This window comes from Akebia trifoliata, chromosome 12 (assembly GCF_017979445.1).
Source record: "Akebia trifoliata isolate Shusen 1 chromosome 12, ASM1797944v1, whole genome shotgun sequence".
Lineage (NCBI taxonomy): Eukaryota > Viridiplantae > Streptophyta > Magnoliopsida > Ranunculales > Lardizabalaceae > Akebia > Akebia trifoliata.
The window spans coordinates 26,873,235-26,893,063 of NC_141386.1; the positions used below are offsets into that span (position 1 = coordinate 26,873,235).

Sequence of the window (19,829 nt, forward strand, 5' to 3'; positions counted from 1 at the left end):
CTTAAAAAATATTGTGGGATCTACATGGATTATCATATTGGCAATCCAACATCACAATTTTCTAGATTTCATGAAAAATTATATGGGAAAAAAAATTAAAACAAAATTTTCGAGCTTGATAATGATGTTGAAAATGGACGACTGTCAAGCACTCAAATTTAAAATTAAAATACAACGGAAAAAAATAATTTTTTAATTTTTTTAAAATTCATAGAATTTCATCGTCTACAAACTTTTTATTGGACCATATTTTTGAATGTGATAAGATGATCTTATTAAGAAATTTAGATTTTTAACTATGGTAAGAGAAAGAAAAATTCTCCTATTATTGCGTATGTCACCAGCATCACATGTCAAAAACGGTGTTCTGTGAGCGAACAATCACTCGATATTATGATATTTCGCGGAACGGGAGAAGCCTGTGTCCACGACGTAAGCAGAGAGAGAGAGAGAGAGAGTGGAAAGTTCGCCTTTCTCAACTACTGACGAAAGCGCGTGAGAAACATTAGCTACAGCGCGGGCCGGCAAATGAATATCATGATAATTAATAATTAATGAATCGGATTATATAGTGTACACCGAAGGAAGAAAGTGAAATCCCACCCCACGTCTTAAAACATGCCACGTAATTCTATTATTCAAGTTTTTAGAAATAAATGAGTAATTTAATAAAATCACCCTGTCAAATTAGCAATATTAAGTTTAACTCTGCAAAATACAATATTATATACTTCATTGAACCAAAGTAAATTTATTTTATTTTTAATGAAGTAACAATGAATATTTTAGAGACGGACTAGTAGCACATCACCTAGAATCGATTGCACTCCAAACTAAAAATATTGTTTTTTTTTTTTTACTTTTAAAAAAAAAAAAAAAATCCCATTCTTGCTTTTTTTTTTTTTTCTTACATTCTACAAAAGAATTTTACACTGATATTAAAAATAAATAATCCATCATTAGGAGGAGTCCTGCATATATTTATTATACTCATATTTTTCAAGATGAAAAAAAATTAATGCAATTTTTTATTTTTTTAGAGTGCAATCCTAACAATGTAGCTCAAGTGGATTTTTTTTAAGTGATGGAGTGCAATTGACATTGGGTGATGTGCAATTAGTTGGTCTCCTTTTTTATTTTTTAAATACCTTTCAAAGCTTAAATTATTATATCAAATTTTGAATAAATTCAAATTTTGACCTTTAATTAATAATAACAAAAAAAGGACTTTAACTTTCTGTTGTAAATCCTATTGCAATGGATATTAAGAATTTCACAGAGAATTTTACTAAATTATCCCTAGAATATATATATATAGAGGGTCGGGTTCCTGCAACACACATTGCTACACACATATAGACAACGTGTTTGTCTTATATGGGCAAAAATGTTTGGAATGGGCTGATTTTTTGTGAGGATGATCTCTGTGATGAGGGGATCATCCTGGCAAAAAATCATCACATTCCAAAACTTGTAACCCCATCAAAATGATTTACAAAAATTGGACGGTCTATAATTTTTCAACAAAAATTGGACGGTCTAGAAGTTTCATAATGAGCTGATTTTTGGCAAGGATGATCACCTCACCACAGAGATCATCCTCACAAAAAATCAGCCCATTCCAAACATTTTTGCCCATATAAGACAAAACACGTTGTCTATATGTGTGTTGAAATGGTTGTCGTTTGAACCTGACCCATATATATATAACAAGATATCTTTACTATTATAATGAGAGAAGGGGGAAGTAGAAGTGGTTTGGCACCAAAATTTGTATTTCAAAAATACCTCCATCTTAACATTTAAATTTAATATAATGAGGGTATTTTCATCAAAAATCAAGAAAATTGCAATTGAACATCCTTAAAATCACGTTAATTAATTTTTCAAAATTATAAAAATAACCTTTTTGTACTATGTAATTTTCAATGGGACTATCCTAACTCTAAATTCCAACCATTGATTACGTCATTCATCATGGCCATAGAATCCACCCACTAATGGACCTATGATAATTTTATGGTCATGATGATTCTCAGAAATTAAAAATAAAATCCAACGGCCTAAGTAATCAAGTTGAATTAAGAGCTCGCTAAAAAAAAAGATAATTTAGATATCCCTCTACATTTTGGTGAATATTTGAGACGTTCCTGCATTTCAAATTGGTGACAACATGCCCCCTTGACCCCCCACCTTGTTTTGTAGACTAATGAAAAATTATTTAAATGCCCTTTTCTTCAACTTTAAACCAAAACATCCGTGATTTTTCTCTCAAATATCCTTCATGTTCAAGGTCTTCAATCTTTATAGTAAATTCATTTTCACCTATTTCACCGTACCTTTAATCCAACATTTTGCAATCTTATCTCAACTTTTTGTAGAAAACCTAAAATTTATCCACCCAATATTCCTCATTTTCTATTTCCTTCTTTTTTTTCTCACCTTCAAATTTGAAAGTTGTAAAAAGGTTAAGATGATGCTACAAATATTTATTGAAATCGAAGATGAGAGATTTTTTTTTTTGGATCATTTTCTATTAGCCTAATTGAGTAGACAGATATCAATTAGCACCCGAGTCAAATATTTACTAAAACATAAATGAAAAGTATCTTTGGCTCCTACACAGAAGTATCCCCCCATGATGTCTCCCACAATGTTACTTCAACATTACGTAAATGATATCTCTAAGACCTTGTTTGGATAGACTTAAAAATAATAATTTTTTAACTTTTAAAAGTAAAGAAAAAAAATGCTAATTTCAATTAATTTTTAAAATTTTATTTTTTTAATTTTTAAAAAGCAAAAGAAAATTACTTTGCACTTTCTAAAAGGTACATTCTTTCGAAAATACTTTTTCCAGTTAATTTATCCTATTCTATCCAAAAGGGCCTAAATAAAACCTTTAAAAAAAAAGTGCTGAACTAAGACAAACAGCCATTTAGTTACTCAACTCGCTGGAGTACAAGATCTTCACTCGAAAACGTATGAACGCGTTTGCCAAACGAATGACTTATCCTCCGTTGTCTCATATTTCCTACCTTTCTTCCTCGCTTTGTCTTACCCTTATAAACCATTCTCTCAAAAACCACAACCACAACAACTCTCTCTCTCTCCCTCTGATGGCCACATATCATGAGAAACCCACCTTTGTTTCACCATTACAAGAACATGAAGAAGAAGAAGACTATGTTGAAGATACCTTTACCACTAGTGGGTGTGGGTGTGGATGTTTACATGCCTTCTGCTTCAAACTAAGGGGATGTAAAGATGGTGCATATAGAAATCTATCACAGAGGCAACAGCAACAAGGACAAACAGGAGAGGACTGCAGGGAGAGTTGGTGGGTGGAGAGAGGGAAGGGGTTGAAAGAAATATCAGAGAGAATAGCAGGGCCTAAATGGAAAAATTTCATTCGTAAACTAAGCAATTACAAGAAAAGCAGGAATCCTACTTCTCCTCAATATGGGTATGATCCTAGAAGCTATGCTCTTAATTTCGATGGAGGCAGCTTCGACAAGGAAGATGATCTCTTGTTTCGTAACGGGTTCGGATCAACGTCAGTGCCCATCTGATCCGACTCGGTGTTGATTATCCTGATAAAAATTATGATTTTTTAATTGCCTCCCTATTTAATTTATTATATTGTAAATGACTCTTGATAAAAAGTAATTATTATTGTTTCCCTCGTGTTATGGTTTTGACTTTTGACCAATTCCCTCTCTCTTGCCTGAAATTTTCTCATATGAAGGGTGAATTCAGTGTTTACAATTAGAAATTGTCGAAATTGATAAATTTTGACATTGGGATTTACTGCAATTCTCACATTTCTTAAGTGGCTGTGCACATAACTGTAGATCTGTTTTCTTGAGATACGAGTAAAAAGCTTCTTCACTTATGTGTGCATCGCCACATCAGAAATGTGAGAATCGCAATAAATCCAATGCTCCCAAGCATTAGTGATCTTTTAAATCTAGTAGGGTATGTTTAAATATGCGGCATTAATTAAGGATTAAGGAAAAATAAAACCTTTAAAAGATTATTTTCTTGTACTATCATATCTTTATTTTTTATGTTTTTGAGTCGAGATTCTGAGTCAAAAAATTTCACTTGGTTGATGTGGTAAGTGCACAAAATAATAGATCTTTTCTTTGGGATATAGAAGGAAAAAAGATTTATGGTTCTGTGCACTTGTCATGTTGACCGAGTACATATCGAATAAGTCTTTTCAAGTCCGTTTATCATTAGTCGTAATTATGCACAAAGAGTTACATGGTTAACTCAATAAGGGATACATCCACGAATAATTTGACCAAGAAATTATCACTATTAATCTTGGAGAAAATTACAAGGTTGACTTTATAGAAAATGTCTTAGAACGGAGAGAAAATCAATAAGAACCTCTCATACCAATATATGCCATTAAATCCATCTACCTTCTTGCTCCAATTTTATTCCTACAAGCTTTTAAATAAAAAATCCTCTTAAAGAATTCCAACAATGACCATGTATTTAAGACAAAGAAAAAATATAAATCAAGAAAACCCTCCTTCACTCTAAAATCCTCTCACCAAATACATTTTTTGAGATCAAACTCATAAAAGGCTCTATCTAGAGAGATTACAAAAATACAAAAATGCCTCCCAAATAATTAGGAGACTAATGTCTTTAAGAAGACTGATTTTGGATCACTATCCCAACAATCTCCACCTTGATACGAAATCACATCCTTGTCTTACCAAATCTTTTCTCTTACTTTTTCTTAAAACCTAGAGAAGTTAAGTTCCAATCTAACTTCTTTACTTAGATCGACTTTGTAAGCATATCTGCAAGATTTTCCTCGATCTTCACCTTAACCAACCGAACTCTACCATTTTCAACAACTTGTCAAATGTAGTAATATTGAACCAATATGTGTCTTGACCTGTTGTGAATTGAATTCTTGGCCAAGTGAATAGCACCCATATTGTCACAAAATAATTCCATGGGTTTGCAAACAATACCCATATCCTTCATCAATCCTTGGAGCCATACCACTTCCTTTGAAGCGTCCGTTGTCGCCATGTATTCCGCCTCGATAGTGGATAAAGCAACCGTATCTTGAAGTCTTGATATCTAACTTATCGATCCATTTGCAAAACAAAACACAATTGCCGATATTGATCTTCTTCAATCGAGATCACTAGCAAAGTTATCATCCACAAAATCTTGAATTGAACTTGAGCCCTTGTTATATGTGATAGCATAATTACTAGTACCTCTCAAATACTGAAGTCCTCATTTTGTAGCTTCTCAATGAACCTTCTCGAGATTTGCCATAAATCAGCTTAGTACACTAACCACATGTGCAATGTCCAGTCTAGAGCACACCATGTCAAACATTAAATTCCCAATAACACTTGCATATGGAACATTTTTCATACTTTTTTTTTCTTCTTTGCTTCCATGATTTTGCTTTGAAGATAACTTGAAATGAGATGCTAAAGGTGTTTTCACCAGCTTTGCCTTGCTCATGCCAAAATTTTCAAACACCCTTTCGATGTATGCCCTTTGAGAAAATGATAAAAATCCCATTTTGCCTATTTCTAATTTTAATTCTAAGATTTTGCCTTGTCAGTCCGAGATCTTTCATGTCAAATCTTCTTCTTAAACTTGCCTTGAGTTCATCAATCTTAGTCTTATCCTTACATACCAAAAACATGTCATTTGCATACAAGACGAAAATCAAATATGAGTCATCATCAAAGAACTTCAAAGAAATGCAATGATCATACATACTCATTGTATAACCAATGCTTGCCGTAAACGTGTCAAATGTCTTATACCATTGCCTTGATGCTTGCTTCAACCCATACAAAGACCTTTTTAATTTGTATACTAGCCCTTCTTTGCCTTTATCAATGAAGCCTTTCGATTATTGCATGTAAAATTTTTCTTGAAGTTCCCACCATGTAAAAAAGCCGTCTTCGCATCCATTTGCTCGAATTCTAAATCATGCATTGCAACCAAGTCAAGAACCAAACGAATGGAAACTAATTTTACTACCGATGGATGCAAAAAATTCATCAAAATCAATACCTTGCTTTTGTGAAAATTCCTTCGTAACTAGCATTGCCTTGTACCTTTCAAGTTTTCCATCGAACCATTTCTTTATCTTGAACACCCATTTGCATCCAATTGCCTTTCTACCTTTCAGTAACTTTACAAAATCCCAAGTCTTATTTATTTGAAGAGCCGACATTTTTTCTTCCACAGTCTTCTTCCAATGACTTGAATCACTCCTCTCAATGACTTCATAAAAAGAAGTTAGCTCGTCATTCCCTACAATCAAAGTATGCAAAATATGAGGATCCACATAATCTTTGTGTCACATAGGTGGATGGTTTTGTTTTGTAGAACACTTGGGCTCGAGAAACATATCTTCGTCTTGATAGTGATGTTTCCTCATTTTCGCTTTCCTATTCAACATGTTCCTCACCATTATCAATGGAAACATTATAAAAAAAAGATCAATGCACCTGGAGAAAATATTTCTTGATGGATCTCAAATTCTTGGTTTTCATCTCTTTCTTCTCGATCATTAGCAACACTTTTCAACTCTTTTGCTAACATAGAGGATTCATCAAAATGAACATCCCGACTATTGATTATTTTGTGAGTGCTTAGATCCTACAATTGATATCCCTTCATACCCTTGCTATAACCTACAAAGATGCATTTCTTTGATTTTGGATCCAACTTGTTTCTTTGACAACTTGGAACAAGTGCATAAGCATCACATTCAAAAAATTACACAAATCAGAGTAATCGCTAGGAGTTCCATACCACATTTCAGTTGGAGTCTTATTTCCCAAAGCCATCGAAGGTAATCGATTAATGAGATAATAAGTCATTGAAGCCGCTTCTGCTCATTACTCTTGTTTTAAACCGGTATTGCTCAACATGCACCATGGATGTTTCATCAAAGTACGATTTATTCTTTCTATAACACCATTTTATTGAGGACTATCAACATTTGTGCAATGCCTAACAATCCATCATCCCGATAATAATCATTGAACTCATTTAATGTGAACTCTCTCCTACTATCTGTTCGAAAAACCTTGATGCGACGTCTCGTAGACTTTTCTAATTTAGCTTTAAAATGCTTGAATGCACTATACACATTCCTTCTAGACTTGAGAATTTTGATCTATACCCTTCCTGAGAAGTCATTAATGAATGACACAAAGTAATGTGCACTTCCATATGACATAATTGGTGAAAGTCCCCAAACATCCGAGTAGATGTAATCAAGTATGCGTTTGCTCATATGTCTCTTAGCCTTGAATACCCTTCTATGTTGTTTTCCATAAATACAATGCTCACAAAATTCAAACATTCCAAATTTTAGTGAAGGAATAAGATTCTTTTTCATCAAGACCTCCATACCTTTGCTACTCATGTATCCCAACCTTTGATGCTATGGTCGAAGTCGAAATTCTTTATTTTCTACCACCGGATTTGCTTCCTCATTTATTATTGTGCTTCCCAATAACTTGTACAAGTTTTTAAATTGAATCCCATTTCATTACAACTAGAGTCCCTCTTGAAACTTTAATCATTCCACCTTGTCCGGTGAATTTGTAACTTCCAAGTCTAGGGAAGGGAGAGAAATCAAGCTTTTCTTTAAATTTGACATATTCTTAACATCTTCAATTTTTTGAATTGTCCCATCAAACATTCTTAAGCAAATCGAGCCCATCCCAATCATCTTGCTAGATGAATTGTTCCCTATTGATACCAACCCTCCTTCACATGGCTTGAATGAATCAAACCAAGATTTATGTGGACACATATGCTGGGTGGCACCACTATCAAGAACCCAATTTTGTTAGAATGTCAGATTGTTAGCCACCATTAACACCTCTTCTTTTATGTAAGCCGAAGTAGATTGTTCAACTTGATTAGCTTCATCTTTAGCTTCATTTTGCTTTTCACCTTCAGAACTAAAATCTCTGGATTAACCCAAACCTTTCCTCTTCCTATAATTTTTCTTCACACCGACTTGCCACAAAACCAACACGTGATTTTATCACTTGAGTCTTTCGACTTTGATCAAAACTTTGACTTGCTCCTTGAATGGTTGTTTGATGAACTACCTTACTCATTCAATCTATCTCTTACCACAAGTGCTTCTATTTTCGAATTAATTGAGCAATCCAAAGATAAATTGTTTTTTAGTTCATCGACAAGAAGAGCATCACAAACTGAATCCAAATGGAGAGAATCTTTTTTGCTACGACTCAACATGATCACAAGATTATCATAAGATTTCAGCAATGTGCAAAGCAAGGTAACTGCCTTATCCTCGTCCTTTATCTTCACCCCGATGCTTTCAAGTTGACAAATAAGGTTGTTGAATTCATTCAAATGCTCCGAGACCTTCGTCTCTTCCTTCATTATCAAAAAGTATAATTTTCTTTTTAAGAAAATCCTATTGGTGAGGGACTTCGTTTGATACAAACTTTCCAATTTCCCCCATAAATCTTTTGTAGTCTTTTCTCCAATAATGTTGAACAACACTTCCTTCGTTAAGTAAAAACATATGGTAACCCTTACCTTCAAGTCAAGTTCTTCTCAATCATCATCAAACAATGATTCTGGCTTATTGTCTTTCCCATTCAAAGCCTTGTGTTGCCCTTGTTGCACTAACAAATCATGCATCTTCAATTTTCAAATTTCAAAATCCATTTTCCCATACTCACCATTTTCTTAAAAAATCTTCTCACAAATAATTTCACAAACACCTTGTGCTCTGATACTACTTGTAACAAAGAATTCCCACAACAATAATATAAAAGATGTCTCAAGAATAATAACAAGCAAAATATGTTTGAAATAAATTAATAGAGGGAATAGAAATTAGGAAAAATAACCACAACACAAAGAGTTAAATTGTTCATCCAGTAAGGGCTATATTCATGGGCAATCCGATAAGGAAATTATCACTATCAATCTTGTAAAAAATTACAAGGTTGAGTTTATAGAGAATGCCTTACAATGGAGAATAAGAACATTCCATACCAACACATATCATCAAATCCATTTATCTTTTTTACTTCAACTTTGTTCCAACAAGCTTGTAGATTAAAAATGTTGGAATTATTATTTTATTATTTATTTATTTTCGTTATCAAAATTATTTTGTGGCCTTTTCACATATACAAATTTTATATAAATACTGGATTGTAATTTGTTCAAAATATTAAGGATAAAATTGGAAACCATGTTAGTGGTCTGGCATTGGTTACCAGCATCAAATATGATGGGTTAGTGAACATCCTATCAAAACTTAAGTGGTATTCACCTAATACTAGAATTCTACGATGGGTAGAATTCTAGTATCCTTCTTTATAAATAGGTGGTCGTCCCCCCCTCTCTACACACATATTATTCTATTATTGAGATAGAGATTCCCATCACCAAAAGTGTAAGCAGAGTTGGGGTAGTGCACCTGTTATTGAGATAGAAGTTCCCATCACCAAAAGTGTAGGCAGAGTTGGGGTAGTGCACCTGTTCTTTGCAGATCAAGATCAACATATTCTCCGCGGATAATCGAAAAAGCGAATCCAGGTATTTTACAATTATTGTTTGTTCGATTCGATTATTATATTGTTTGTTCAAGATCAAATCCTAGATCCATGTCTACTATGTTTATAGTTATTGCAAACAATTGGTATCAGAGCCTCTCTGGATTTGTTCTTGTTCAAAAAAATTGTTGATTAAATCTGATTTGAGTAGATTTAATCTTGAAATAAATATTATTTATTTATTTATGGATTCGTTGGAAACGATTTATTTCAAAATTAAATCTGTTACTTTATTTCAAAGAAGATTAATAAAGGCAGAAATCTCGTTCTACCAATTGAAGAGAACCGAACTTTGAATAAATTCGAAGTCGAATTTAAAACAATCGATCTTGATTGAATTTGAAACGAACCCAGATTTACATTTGAAATAAATTGATTATTGATTAGAAATCGAACACTATTCAAATCGAAATCGAATCAATAAGATATAACGATAGTAAAACTCTAAAATCTAGATCTGTTAAGATCGAATAAGAATAAAATAAAATAAAAAAGATTTTTCGATTTTCAAATTTCAGTCGATCAGATTTGCCGATCTGAGTCGTGAGGTTTTAATTGGACGCTACCGGACAGTTTCTGGTGACTGTATGTATCGTTTGACACTGTCGATCATACCTGCCGGTCGACGAATGGATGGCTACGATTAAGTGGCGGCGAGACTAGGGTTTACAGCAGATTTGTCTTCTTGATGAAGAAGACGATCACTTTGGGTTGGGCTGGGCCGACTCAATTGAGTTTTGATTGGGCCAAGCCCGATAGTTATTTGGGTTTTGAGTATTTTGATTGGACCAAGCCTGTTTATTAATTCAGTTGGGCTAAGCCCGAGTCACTTTAAACCAATGTTTTATAATGTCTGTTGGGTTAAACCCGTTTCAGACTCGAATCGACTCACTTAACCGAACCGTTTGGGTCAACCTACCCGATTCAAGTCAAATCGATCCAGTCGAACCGGTTCAGTTGGTTCAAGTGTGAACCAAAACAAAGAAAATCGATTTTTCCTTTAAAAACTTTGAAAAATCATAACTAAATCGTTTTAACTCCGATTTAGACAAAACAATAGTCCATTTTGAATATTTTTTCGAGATCTATTCAATAAAATGTTAAAATAATTTATTGACAGCAACATATAACAGTAAAATTTAGATTAAATTGTACCTTTTTGGAGAATATATCTATAATTACTTTCTTTTATATTGAATAATTTATTTTGTTATTTTAATGTACCCACATATAAAACTAGAGTAATTAGAAAGCAAATTTAGATATATTAGGGTATAGGTCTTGCCTATAGGGGTTTAGGAAGACATTTTGAGTGATAGTTCAAGGAACGTGATGGAAATAGAATAGTAGTCTACCTAAAGGTGACCGTTCTATGAAAGTTACGGGTTCTTGAATTCTGAGATTTAGTGTCTCACTAAGATCACTTTGTGACATTCTTTTACATGAAATCACTAACTTCTGCCTAATGGTGATTTATGAATGTTTGTGTAGATCGAGTGAATAAAATAGTCACAAGTGTGAAGGGGAGAGAAGGATAACCCTCTTGCCTAAAGGTGTGGATAGTATCTGGATTGAACTGGAACATAAGTGACTTGGTCTATGTGCGAACTCCAACACAATTTTAGGGAACATATAGCATATTGAGATCTCAGCCCAAAGGCGAGTCTTGATGATGCGACTTGTTTGTACCTGCAGACTGGAAAGTTTTATCCTTAATAAAACACTCTGAAACGATTCGACCAAAACCCCTAGTACGAATTGAAATAATTGAATCCCACAGTATATATATTAATGTTTGACCATATTTAATCCAGCTATGGATGGGTCATTGATTCAAAAGAGTCTGGCAGGAATTGAGCCTCTTAATGGCTCTAATTATTCATCCTGGAGGATAAATATTGATATTTTGTTGGGATGCATGGATTTTGATTTTGTTCTTTTTGAGGACATCCCACCAGCTCTACTTCAGATTCTACGGAGTTGGTAAGAACCCATTTTGTTAAATGGGAAAAGGTTAATAGATTGTCCATGATGATCATTCGAGCATCTATTAGTGAGATTTTTCGAGGTGGTATTCATACCACAGATACAGCTAATGAACTGTTGCAGGTTATCAAGAAACAGTTTGTGGGGAACAAAGAGATCAGTTCAGTATGAGTATTTGGGTCAGCTAATGAATCTGAAATATGATGGTAACTAAAATGTGCGGGAACACATACTTAAGATGTCAAAACTTGTCATTTGTCTTCGAGAGTAAGGGATTATTTTGAAGATGACCTTTTGGTTCACATGACAGTTTTATCTCTGTCTAAATATTTTGATACTCTTAAGGTCAATTACAGTGCACAAGAAACTAAATGGGAGTTAAATCAGTTGATTTCTCTTTGTGTTACTGAGGAAGCAAGATTGAGAGGATCGAAGGTTGAGTTAGCTCACTTGGCAGTTCATGCAAGTATTAAGAAAAATTTCAAGTTCAAGAGTTTCAAGAATCAGAAAATAATCAAAGAAAAGACAGAAGCTAGGAAAACAGATACTGAAGAATGCTGGTTCTGTAAGAAGAATGGACACATGAAGAGGGATTGCTTTGCTTATAAGAATTGATTGCAAAAGAATCTAGAAGGGGTTCGTCAACAAGAAATCGAGCCTTAGTCATATTCATGTTTGGAGTTGTCTTACCGAGTTAAAGTTGTATAATCCAAATCAGAAAAAGCTTGTCCTCAAACGACAACTTGTCATTTTATTGGTTATCCTGAGAGGTCGAAGGATTATAAGTTTTTCTGTCCGTCGAAACATATGGAGATTGTTGAAATCAATCATGCTAGATTTATTGAAGATGGTCAAAACAGTGGGAGTGAAAAGCGAAGGAAGATTGTATTTGAAGAGAAACGTAGTGATCCACCAATATGTTTTATTCCGCAATCTTTACCTCATTTGGTGGCATCACTTATCCGTACAGTCATTATAGAAGATGCAGCAATCCAACCAAAACCCAATCCTCAAGCAGTGGTGGTTCCAGTTCCACAACCAATCATTCCCATTAGGAGATCTACTCGAGAACGCAGACCCGCTATTACAGATGATTATGAGGTATACTTTCAAGAAGGAGATGCTATAAAAGGTGATGTAGATGATCCTTCAACATTCAAAGAAGCAATGGACTCAAATGAATCTCAATTCTGACAGAAAGCAATGAAAGAAGAATTGAGATCTATGGAAAAGAATGAAGTATGGGAACTAACGAACTTCCAGAAAGTTGTAAGATAATAAAATGAAGGTAAGGCCAATAAGTTTAAAATAAGACTTGTAGCGAAGGGTTTCAAGCAAAAGCCAGGTATTGATTTCAGTAAAACTTATTCTCCAATTTCTTCTAAAGATTCACTGAGGATCATCTTGGCGATAGTGGCACACTATGATTTAGATTTACATCAGATGGATATAAAAATTACTTTCTGAATGGTGAACTAGATGAGGAGATTTACATGGCACAACCTGATAGTTTTAAAATTGATAAAAGAGAACATCTTGTCTGCAAGCTGAAAAAATCAATTTATGGGTTGAAACAAGCATCAAGACAGTGGTACTTGAAATTTGATCAGGTAATGACTGGATACGGATTTAAAGAAAATGTCGTCGACAAGTGCATATATTCAAGATGAGTGGGAGTCGATTCATCATTCTTGTACTTTATGTTGATGATATATTGCTGGCGAGCAATGATGTTCATCTCTTGTGTGATACAAAATATTTTCTGTCAAAAAGTTTTGATATGAAAGATATGGGAGATGCTCAATATGTTCTAGGGATTAAAATTCACAGAGATAGACAAGTTGGATTTTTGGATTTGTCACAGAAGGCATACATTGAAAAGGTGCTCAAAAGATTTGGTATGGATAAATGTGCTCCTGGTAAAGCTCCTGTGGTAAAAGGAGATGTACTCAGCCAAGATCAATGTCCCAAGAACAAGTTTGAAAAGATGGAAGTCGATGCATCAGAATATGCCTCAGCAGTCGGTAGTCTTATGTATGCAATGATTTGCATCCGACCTAATATCAGTTACATCGTTGGTATGCTTGGGAGATATCAGCAGAACCCCGGTATTGCTCATTGGAGAGTAGTAAAGAAAGTAGTTCGGTATTTGCAAAGAACAAAATATTTTATGTTAGTATATAGAAAATCGAGTAAGTTTCAAGTTGTTGGTTATTCTGATGCAGATCATGCTGGATGTCGTGATAGCTTGAAGTCTACTTCAAGTTATATTTTCATGCTTGGGCATGGAGCTATCTGATGGAGAAGCTCAAAACAGATCATTCTGACAGATTCAACCATGTATTCAGAGTTTATTGGATATTATGAAGCAACTCGTCAAGCAGTTTGGTTGAAAAATTTTATCGGTGAATTAAAGATATGGATTCCATTGATAGACTATTGTTATTTATTGTGATAACAAGGCATCTGCTGATTTTACAAAGAATGAAAGAGTGACCAAAGGAAACAAGCACATCGAAATAAAGTACCTTTTAATATGTGAAAAGGTTCGTGAAGGATTGATCGAGATTGTCAAGATAGATTCTGGTAATATGATAGCTGACCCTCTCACAAAAGAACTCCTGCCTAAACTTTTCAAGGAACATGTAACTCGTATGAGAGTTATCATGTCATTTGTTTATGTTATTTAAGTGTTAAGTTTGTTTTATACTTGTTTTGATTCATTTATACTCTTGATAGACTATTTATTGTTGCTTAAAGAAATTAATTATGACTAGTCATTACTTATGCATTATTGTGTACACATGTTATATTTGCCTGTGAGTAGATGTACTCGTAAAGTGTTAAAGAAATGCTTGGACTAGAAGTGACTTGGCATCACGTTGATGAAGTCTTCATTCTGGAAAGAAAGGTGATGGAATATCACATAGCTGGTTGCTAATAAGATATCAGAATGACATACGATGAGTATGAAGCTGGACACCTAGGGAATGTACATACAGACTACATTGAAGGCTGTACATTGCCCTAATACCACAAAGAAAGTTCACGTAAAGGTAAACTCCTGAATTTATTGATAGTACTAGTTTTGAGACCATGGAACTGTCTTAGGGCCGACAAATGAGCACTTTGTTACATCCATAATCCATCATTAGCGGTATCCTTGAATGAAGGTGAGAGTTAAAGATTATCTAAATTATTTTGAACAATTATTTTTCAAAAGAGTGCACTCGATTATTCAAAAGGTAACAATCCAAAGAGTTGTTTTCTAAACAAAAGGTATATGTGAAGGCCAAGTGGTAGATTGTTGGAATTATTATTTTATTATTTATTTATTTTCGTTATCAAAATTATTTTGTAGCCTTTTCACATATACAAATTTTATATAAATACTGGATTGTAATTTGTTTAAAACATTAAGGATAAAATTGGAAACCATGTTACTAGTCTGACATTGGTTACCAGCATCAAATATGATGGGTGAGTGAACATCCTATCAAAATTTAAGTAGTATTCACCTAATACTAGAATTCTACGATAGGTAGAATTCTAGTATCTTTCTTTATAAATAGGTGGTCGTCCCCTCCTATCTACACACAGATTATTCTATTATTGAGATAGAGGTTCCCATCACCAAAAGTGTAGGCAGAGTTGGGGTAGTGCACCTGTTCTTTGCAGATCAAGATCAACGTATTCTCCGCGGATAATCGGAAAAGCGAATCCAGGTATTTTACAATTATTATTTGTTTGATTCGATTATTATATTATTTGTTCAAGATCAAATCCTAGATCCATGTCTACTATGTTTATAGTTATTGCAAATAAAAAATCCTCTCAAAGAGTTCCAACAATGGCCATGTATTTAAGACAAAGAAAAAATCCCAACTAAGAAAACCTCCTTTCACTCTAAAACCCTCTCTAAAAAAACTCTTACACCAAATATTCTTTTTTGATATCAAACCCATAGAAGGTGCTATCTAAAGAAATTACAAAAATACCAAAATGCCTCCCAAATAATTAGGAGATTAAAAAACCCTTAAGAAGAGTGATTTTGAATCATTATCCCAACATTACTCTATCACCATCTATCAATTTTTTCCCTAATCACAATAGTTGAGCTATATCTTCTTTTTTTAGTGGGGTACTTGAAGTTTTCATTATCATTGACGCTCAATTTGGTAATAAACAATGATAGGGGTATCATAGTTTTCATTAATATGAACAACCCAGAATAAGAAATAGGTTTGTTCAATATCTCTTTCTATTGGAATCAATTACAATCGGATCTCTTAAAACTAAACCAACCAAGTTCCGGAACCAATTTTTGACGGTTTCAATTCTAACTTCATAAATTGGAAATTGGGAATCCATACCAATAAAAATCAAAATCGAAACAATTCAACAGATTTGGTTCCTTTAGAAATCAAGCCGGAACTGATCCATTGATACTCGTGGTGGCACATGCCGAAGTGACATTCCTTTTAGAAGAAGGTTAAAATGACTTCTTATGACACTGCATTCAACATGGCTTTGACATGGAGTTGTGCCTCAGAACCATATATACAAGTGAAATGTCCAATGCATTATCCTGCGCAATCACTCGAGCATTGTGCTTCTTCTTAATTCCTTTTATTTAGACACCTTTAGAATTTGCTGATAATTTGAGATTGCCCACCTCCTAATTCAATGTTTTGCCCCCCTCCCCTATTTGATTTAAACACCACCCTAGGGTTTGATGAATATTAATTTGAAATGTCCACCTTTGATGAAACTGATGACATGTCCCCTTTTGACCTTACTGTCACCCACCCTTTAAATTTTTTAAATGATTAAGACACCCCTCTATTAAAGTTGGTGAATTCTTTAGATATCCATGAGTTTGAAAATTTTGACATGCCCCCCCGCCTTTCACCTTGTTTCTCTTTTCTAATCTAAACTAACAAAAAAAAAATAATAATCATGATACCCTCGTTTTCAATTTGTAACAAAAAAAATTGTTAATTTTTCCTCCTAAAACTAAATATCTTCAAATCTCCTACCTTTTTTTAGTAAATGAATTTTAATTTATTTAACCTCATCTTCTATCCATCGTTTTGAACATCGCCTAAATCACTTATAGAAAATCAAAATTAAAATCTCATCATCTTCTATTAAAAGAAATCTTATCATTAGGTAAGTTTGAAAACTAAACTTTAGCCAAGAGATTGAAGATGACTAATTTTGTGGAGAAAAATCAATTTTTAATTTCATGTTGAAGATAAAGGTACTGAGGTCATTTTGCATTAATCTATTGTACAAGACTAAGGTCAAGGCCATGCAGGCATTTTGATGGATTTGAGATGTCCTATGTTTCTAAACTAAATGCCCCTTGACTTGAATCTTCTCTCAGACTGATGAGAAATGACTTAAATACCCTCTTCTTCAAATTCTAACTTAAAAATCCGTAATTTTCTCCTCCCATAAACTAGTCAACTTGAAGCTTTAGAACCTAGCACCCCCACCTAGAAAAAATTTCTTGGCTCCTCCCCTGCTTACAGTCATAGTATTTAGGTCAAAATATGATTACGACATCCTTAGTTCGTAACGCAGTTACTTCGATTTTGCCAGAATATTCCAAATTATTTATAAAATCAATAGAATTGTAAATACTGAAAATTCCTCTTATATTAGTTACTATTTTTTTTTCCCAATTATCTTAATGTTTTGAAAAAGATAAAACAATTCTCTATATACAGCACATGTGCAGCCTTCATGGCCTGTCTAAACGTGTTATAAGAGATCTTGATAGCGTCAAAAAAGGCAGATTCAATGGTAGGACCCATATTACCACCAAAAATATAATATAACACGTTAAAAAGAGCAGACAACCACACATGAGTTGTTTATAAACCCAACTTGTGATAAACCGTGGCACAGGAGAGTTTTTTGACCAAGGGTCAGTCGGCCCAGCCCAACAAATAGTGCCATAAGACATTTGGGGGAGAGAGACATGAAGGGTTAATTTATAATCAAATTCCAACTCTTAGAAACATGTTTATTTGCAGGAATTGAGATGACTTAGGAGCATTAGAGAACTACTTGACCCTATTCTTGTTAATCGGTTTTGGAGTGCACCTTGTGGCAAATTGAGAGTTTGGTGAGTGATCAGTTTCAAATTTCCTGCAAAAGTGCGATTAACCAAAAAAAAGCTAAAAGCAAAAGTGGTTCAGACACCATTTGCGAGAAGTCGTTTCTTCCTCAATGTACACAATTTTATCTATTTTGTCCCTCCATTTTTTTTAACAAAATTCCAAATTTTTATTATTTTATCCTCAATTATTTTTATAGGTATTTATTGTCAATTTTTAGTTATTACAAAAGTTCCCTCTCAAATCATTATGGCCAATAAATTTTTTGACATTACACCTTACGAATACATCACTTTCTCAACTCAATGATGACATTTTCAAGGTGTTAAGATAATTTTTACCCCGATAATAACCATGCTTAGTAAGTACTTTTTGGGTCTAGGCATGATGTTATTTGGTGAAAATAGATCCTGTAGACTAGATTATGTATGAATGACATGATGCCTAAGGGGGAGAGAGAGAGATGAGGTATTTCTATCATCTTCCTGATCGACCTATGAATCGACGAGATGTTTGTTGTTGTACAGAAGTGTAACAAGAGTAGGAAGTAAATTGAAAATAAACACGTATATAGGACTCAAGGATTTATATAGTTAGACAAATTGCGTACGTCCATAGAGGAGAATGAGATCAATCCACTATGAATGATAAAGATCGGTTACAAACTCCCAACTCTTTGCAAGTCTCTCAGCCATAAAAAATCTCACTAAGTAATCAAAATAATAATAATTATAAGTTATCACAAAATTCTAACCTGAAAATACATTACCCCCAAACCGTCTGAATAGGCCAATTGGGTAGCATGACCCAGCCCTTCGAACCAAGACCCTATGCCTAGGGAAAGAGGCCCTTTTTCCTTGATTTAGCCTCTTGAAGGAAACTAAGGAATACGACATCTCACAACATTTGCAAATTACAATCTCATGGCCAACTAAGTTTATATTTTTTTTCAAATTATTGGGTTGGGTATGAGAAAATTGCATCACTTAAACTTCGTCCCTTCTTTCACAGGGGGAGCGGATCCTCTATAGCCTATCTTTCCTGTAGCTCCCTATGCCACTCTCTTCGTAAGAGAGAGGGCTCATGTTTAAAAAAAAAACAATATATAAAAAAAAAGTCGTGCTAGGGTGACATTTTTGGGTGACAAAACTAACATTTTGACGTGGTGGTGTGCACATAACCATAGATGCTTTTTTACTTGTATCTTGAGGAAGATCATCTACGGTTATGTGGGCTGGTCCACATCAAAATGTCATTTTTGTCACTACCAAAAATGTCACTCCAGCATTAGTATAAAAAAATAGGGACAATGACCATAAGACTTATTTTTTTTAAATATGTACCAAAAAGTCCCTTCTAAGAACATATGGATTCTTTAATACTCATTTGATCAAATATTAGTCTAAAAGGGATTTTTGAAGTGAAAACATCGTTTTTCAATGATTTTTTAAGTTTAAAGAAATGTGTTTATTTGAGAATATTTGAGGTACTTCTATGTTTTAAAATTAATGTCATGCCTCTGGACTATAGCCATTTCTTATTAAAAAAATGAAAAAGAAAAATCTAAAAGAAAAAAAATCCTTGTTTAGTCTTCCCAAAACTAGTAATCTTTTAACTCACATAGATGATGATGGATATGAGTATGGTAATCATCATAATCATAAAATTGATTTTATCTATGTATATTAGATTTATTATACAATATAAATAATTTTAAATAGTTAAAATATAATTTTAGAACTCGACTTAACTATTCATTGAATTGTTCAACTAAAACATTAACAATTCAACATAAAAGAATCAAATAAAATTATATTGAATTTATGAATATCTTTTTACAAATTAAAAATATTTATTTTTTATTTTTCATGAAAATATTAATAATCAAATAAATTAGTCAAGTTTTTTTATTTGACTGCGTTTATTTTTAGATCAAACCACTTTGTAAAGTTGCTAAAAGGGTATTTCAATAATTTTCCTTAAAAAAGATTTTCAAAAGATCCTTAATCGGTTAGTATCTTATTAAGTGGCACTTAAATGGCATGTATTCTTTATAAGGAGACTATTTGATACATATACTCAATAA

The 19,829-nt window shown here is 33.4% G+C and overlaps 1 protein-coding gene across 1 annotated transcript; it reads left to right on the forward strand.

Annotated features, from left to right (window-relative positions):
• Positions 1-3,119: 3,119 nt before the first annotated feature.
• LOC147389210 (stress induced protein) lies at positions 3,120-3,572 on the forward strand. Its single transcript, XM_086419753.1, has one exon. It carries the CDS (start codon positions 3,120-3,122, stop codon positions 3,570-3,572), a length of 453 nt encoding a protein of 150 aa, XP_086275879.1.
• The last annotated feature ends 16,257 nt before the right edge of the window (positions 3,573-19,829 follow it).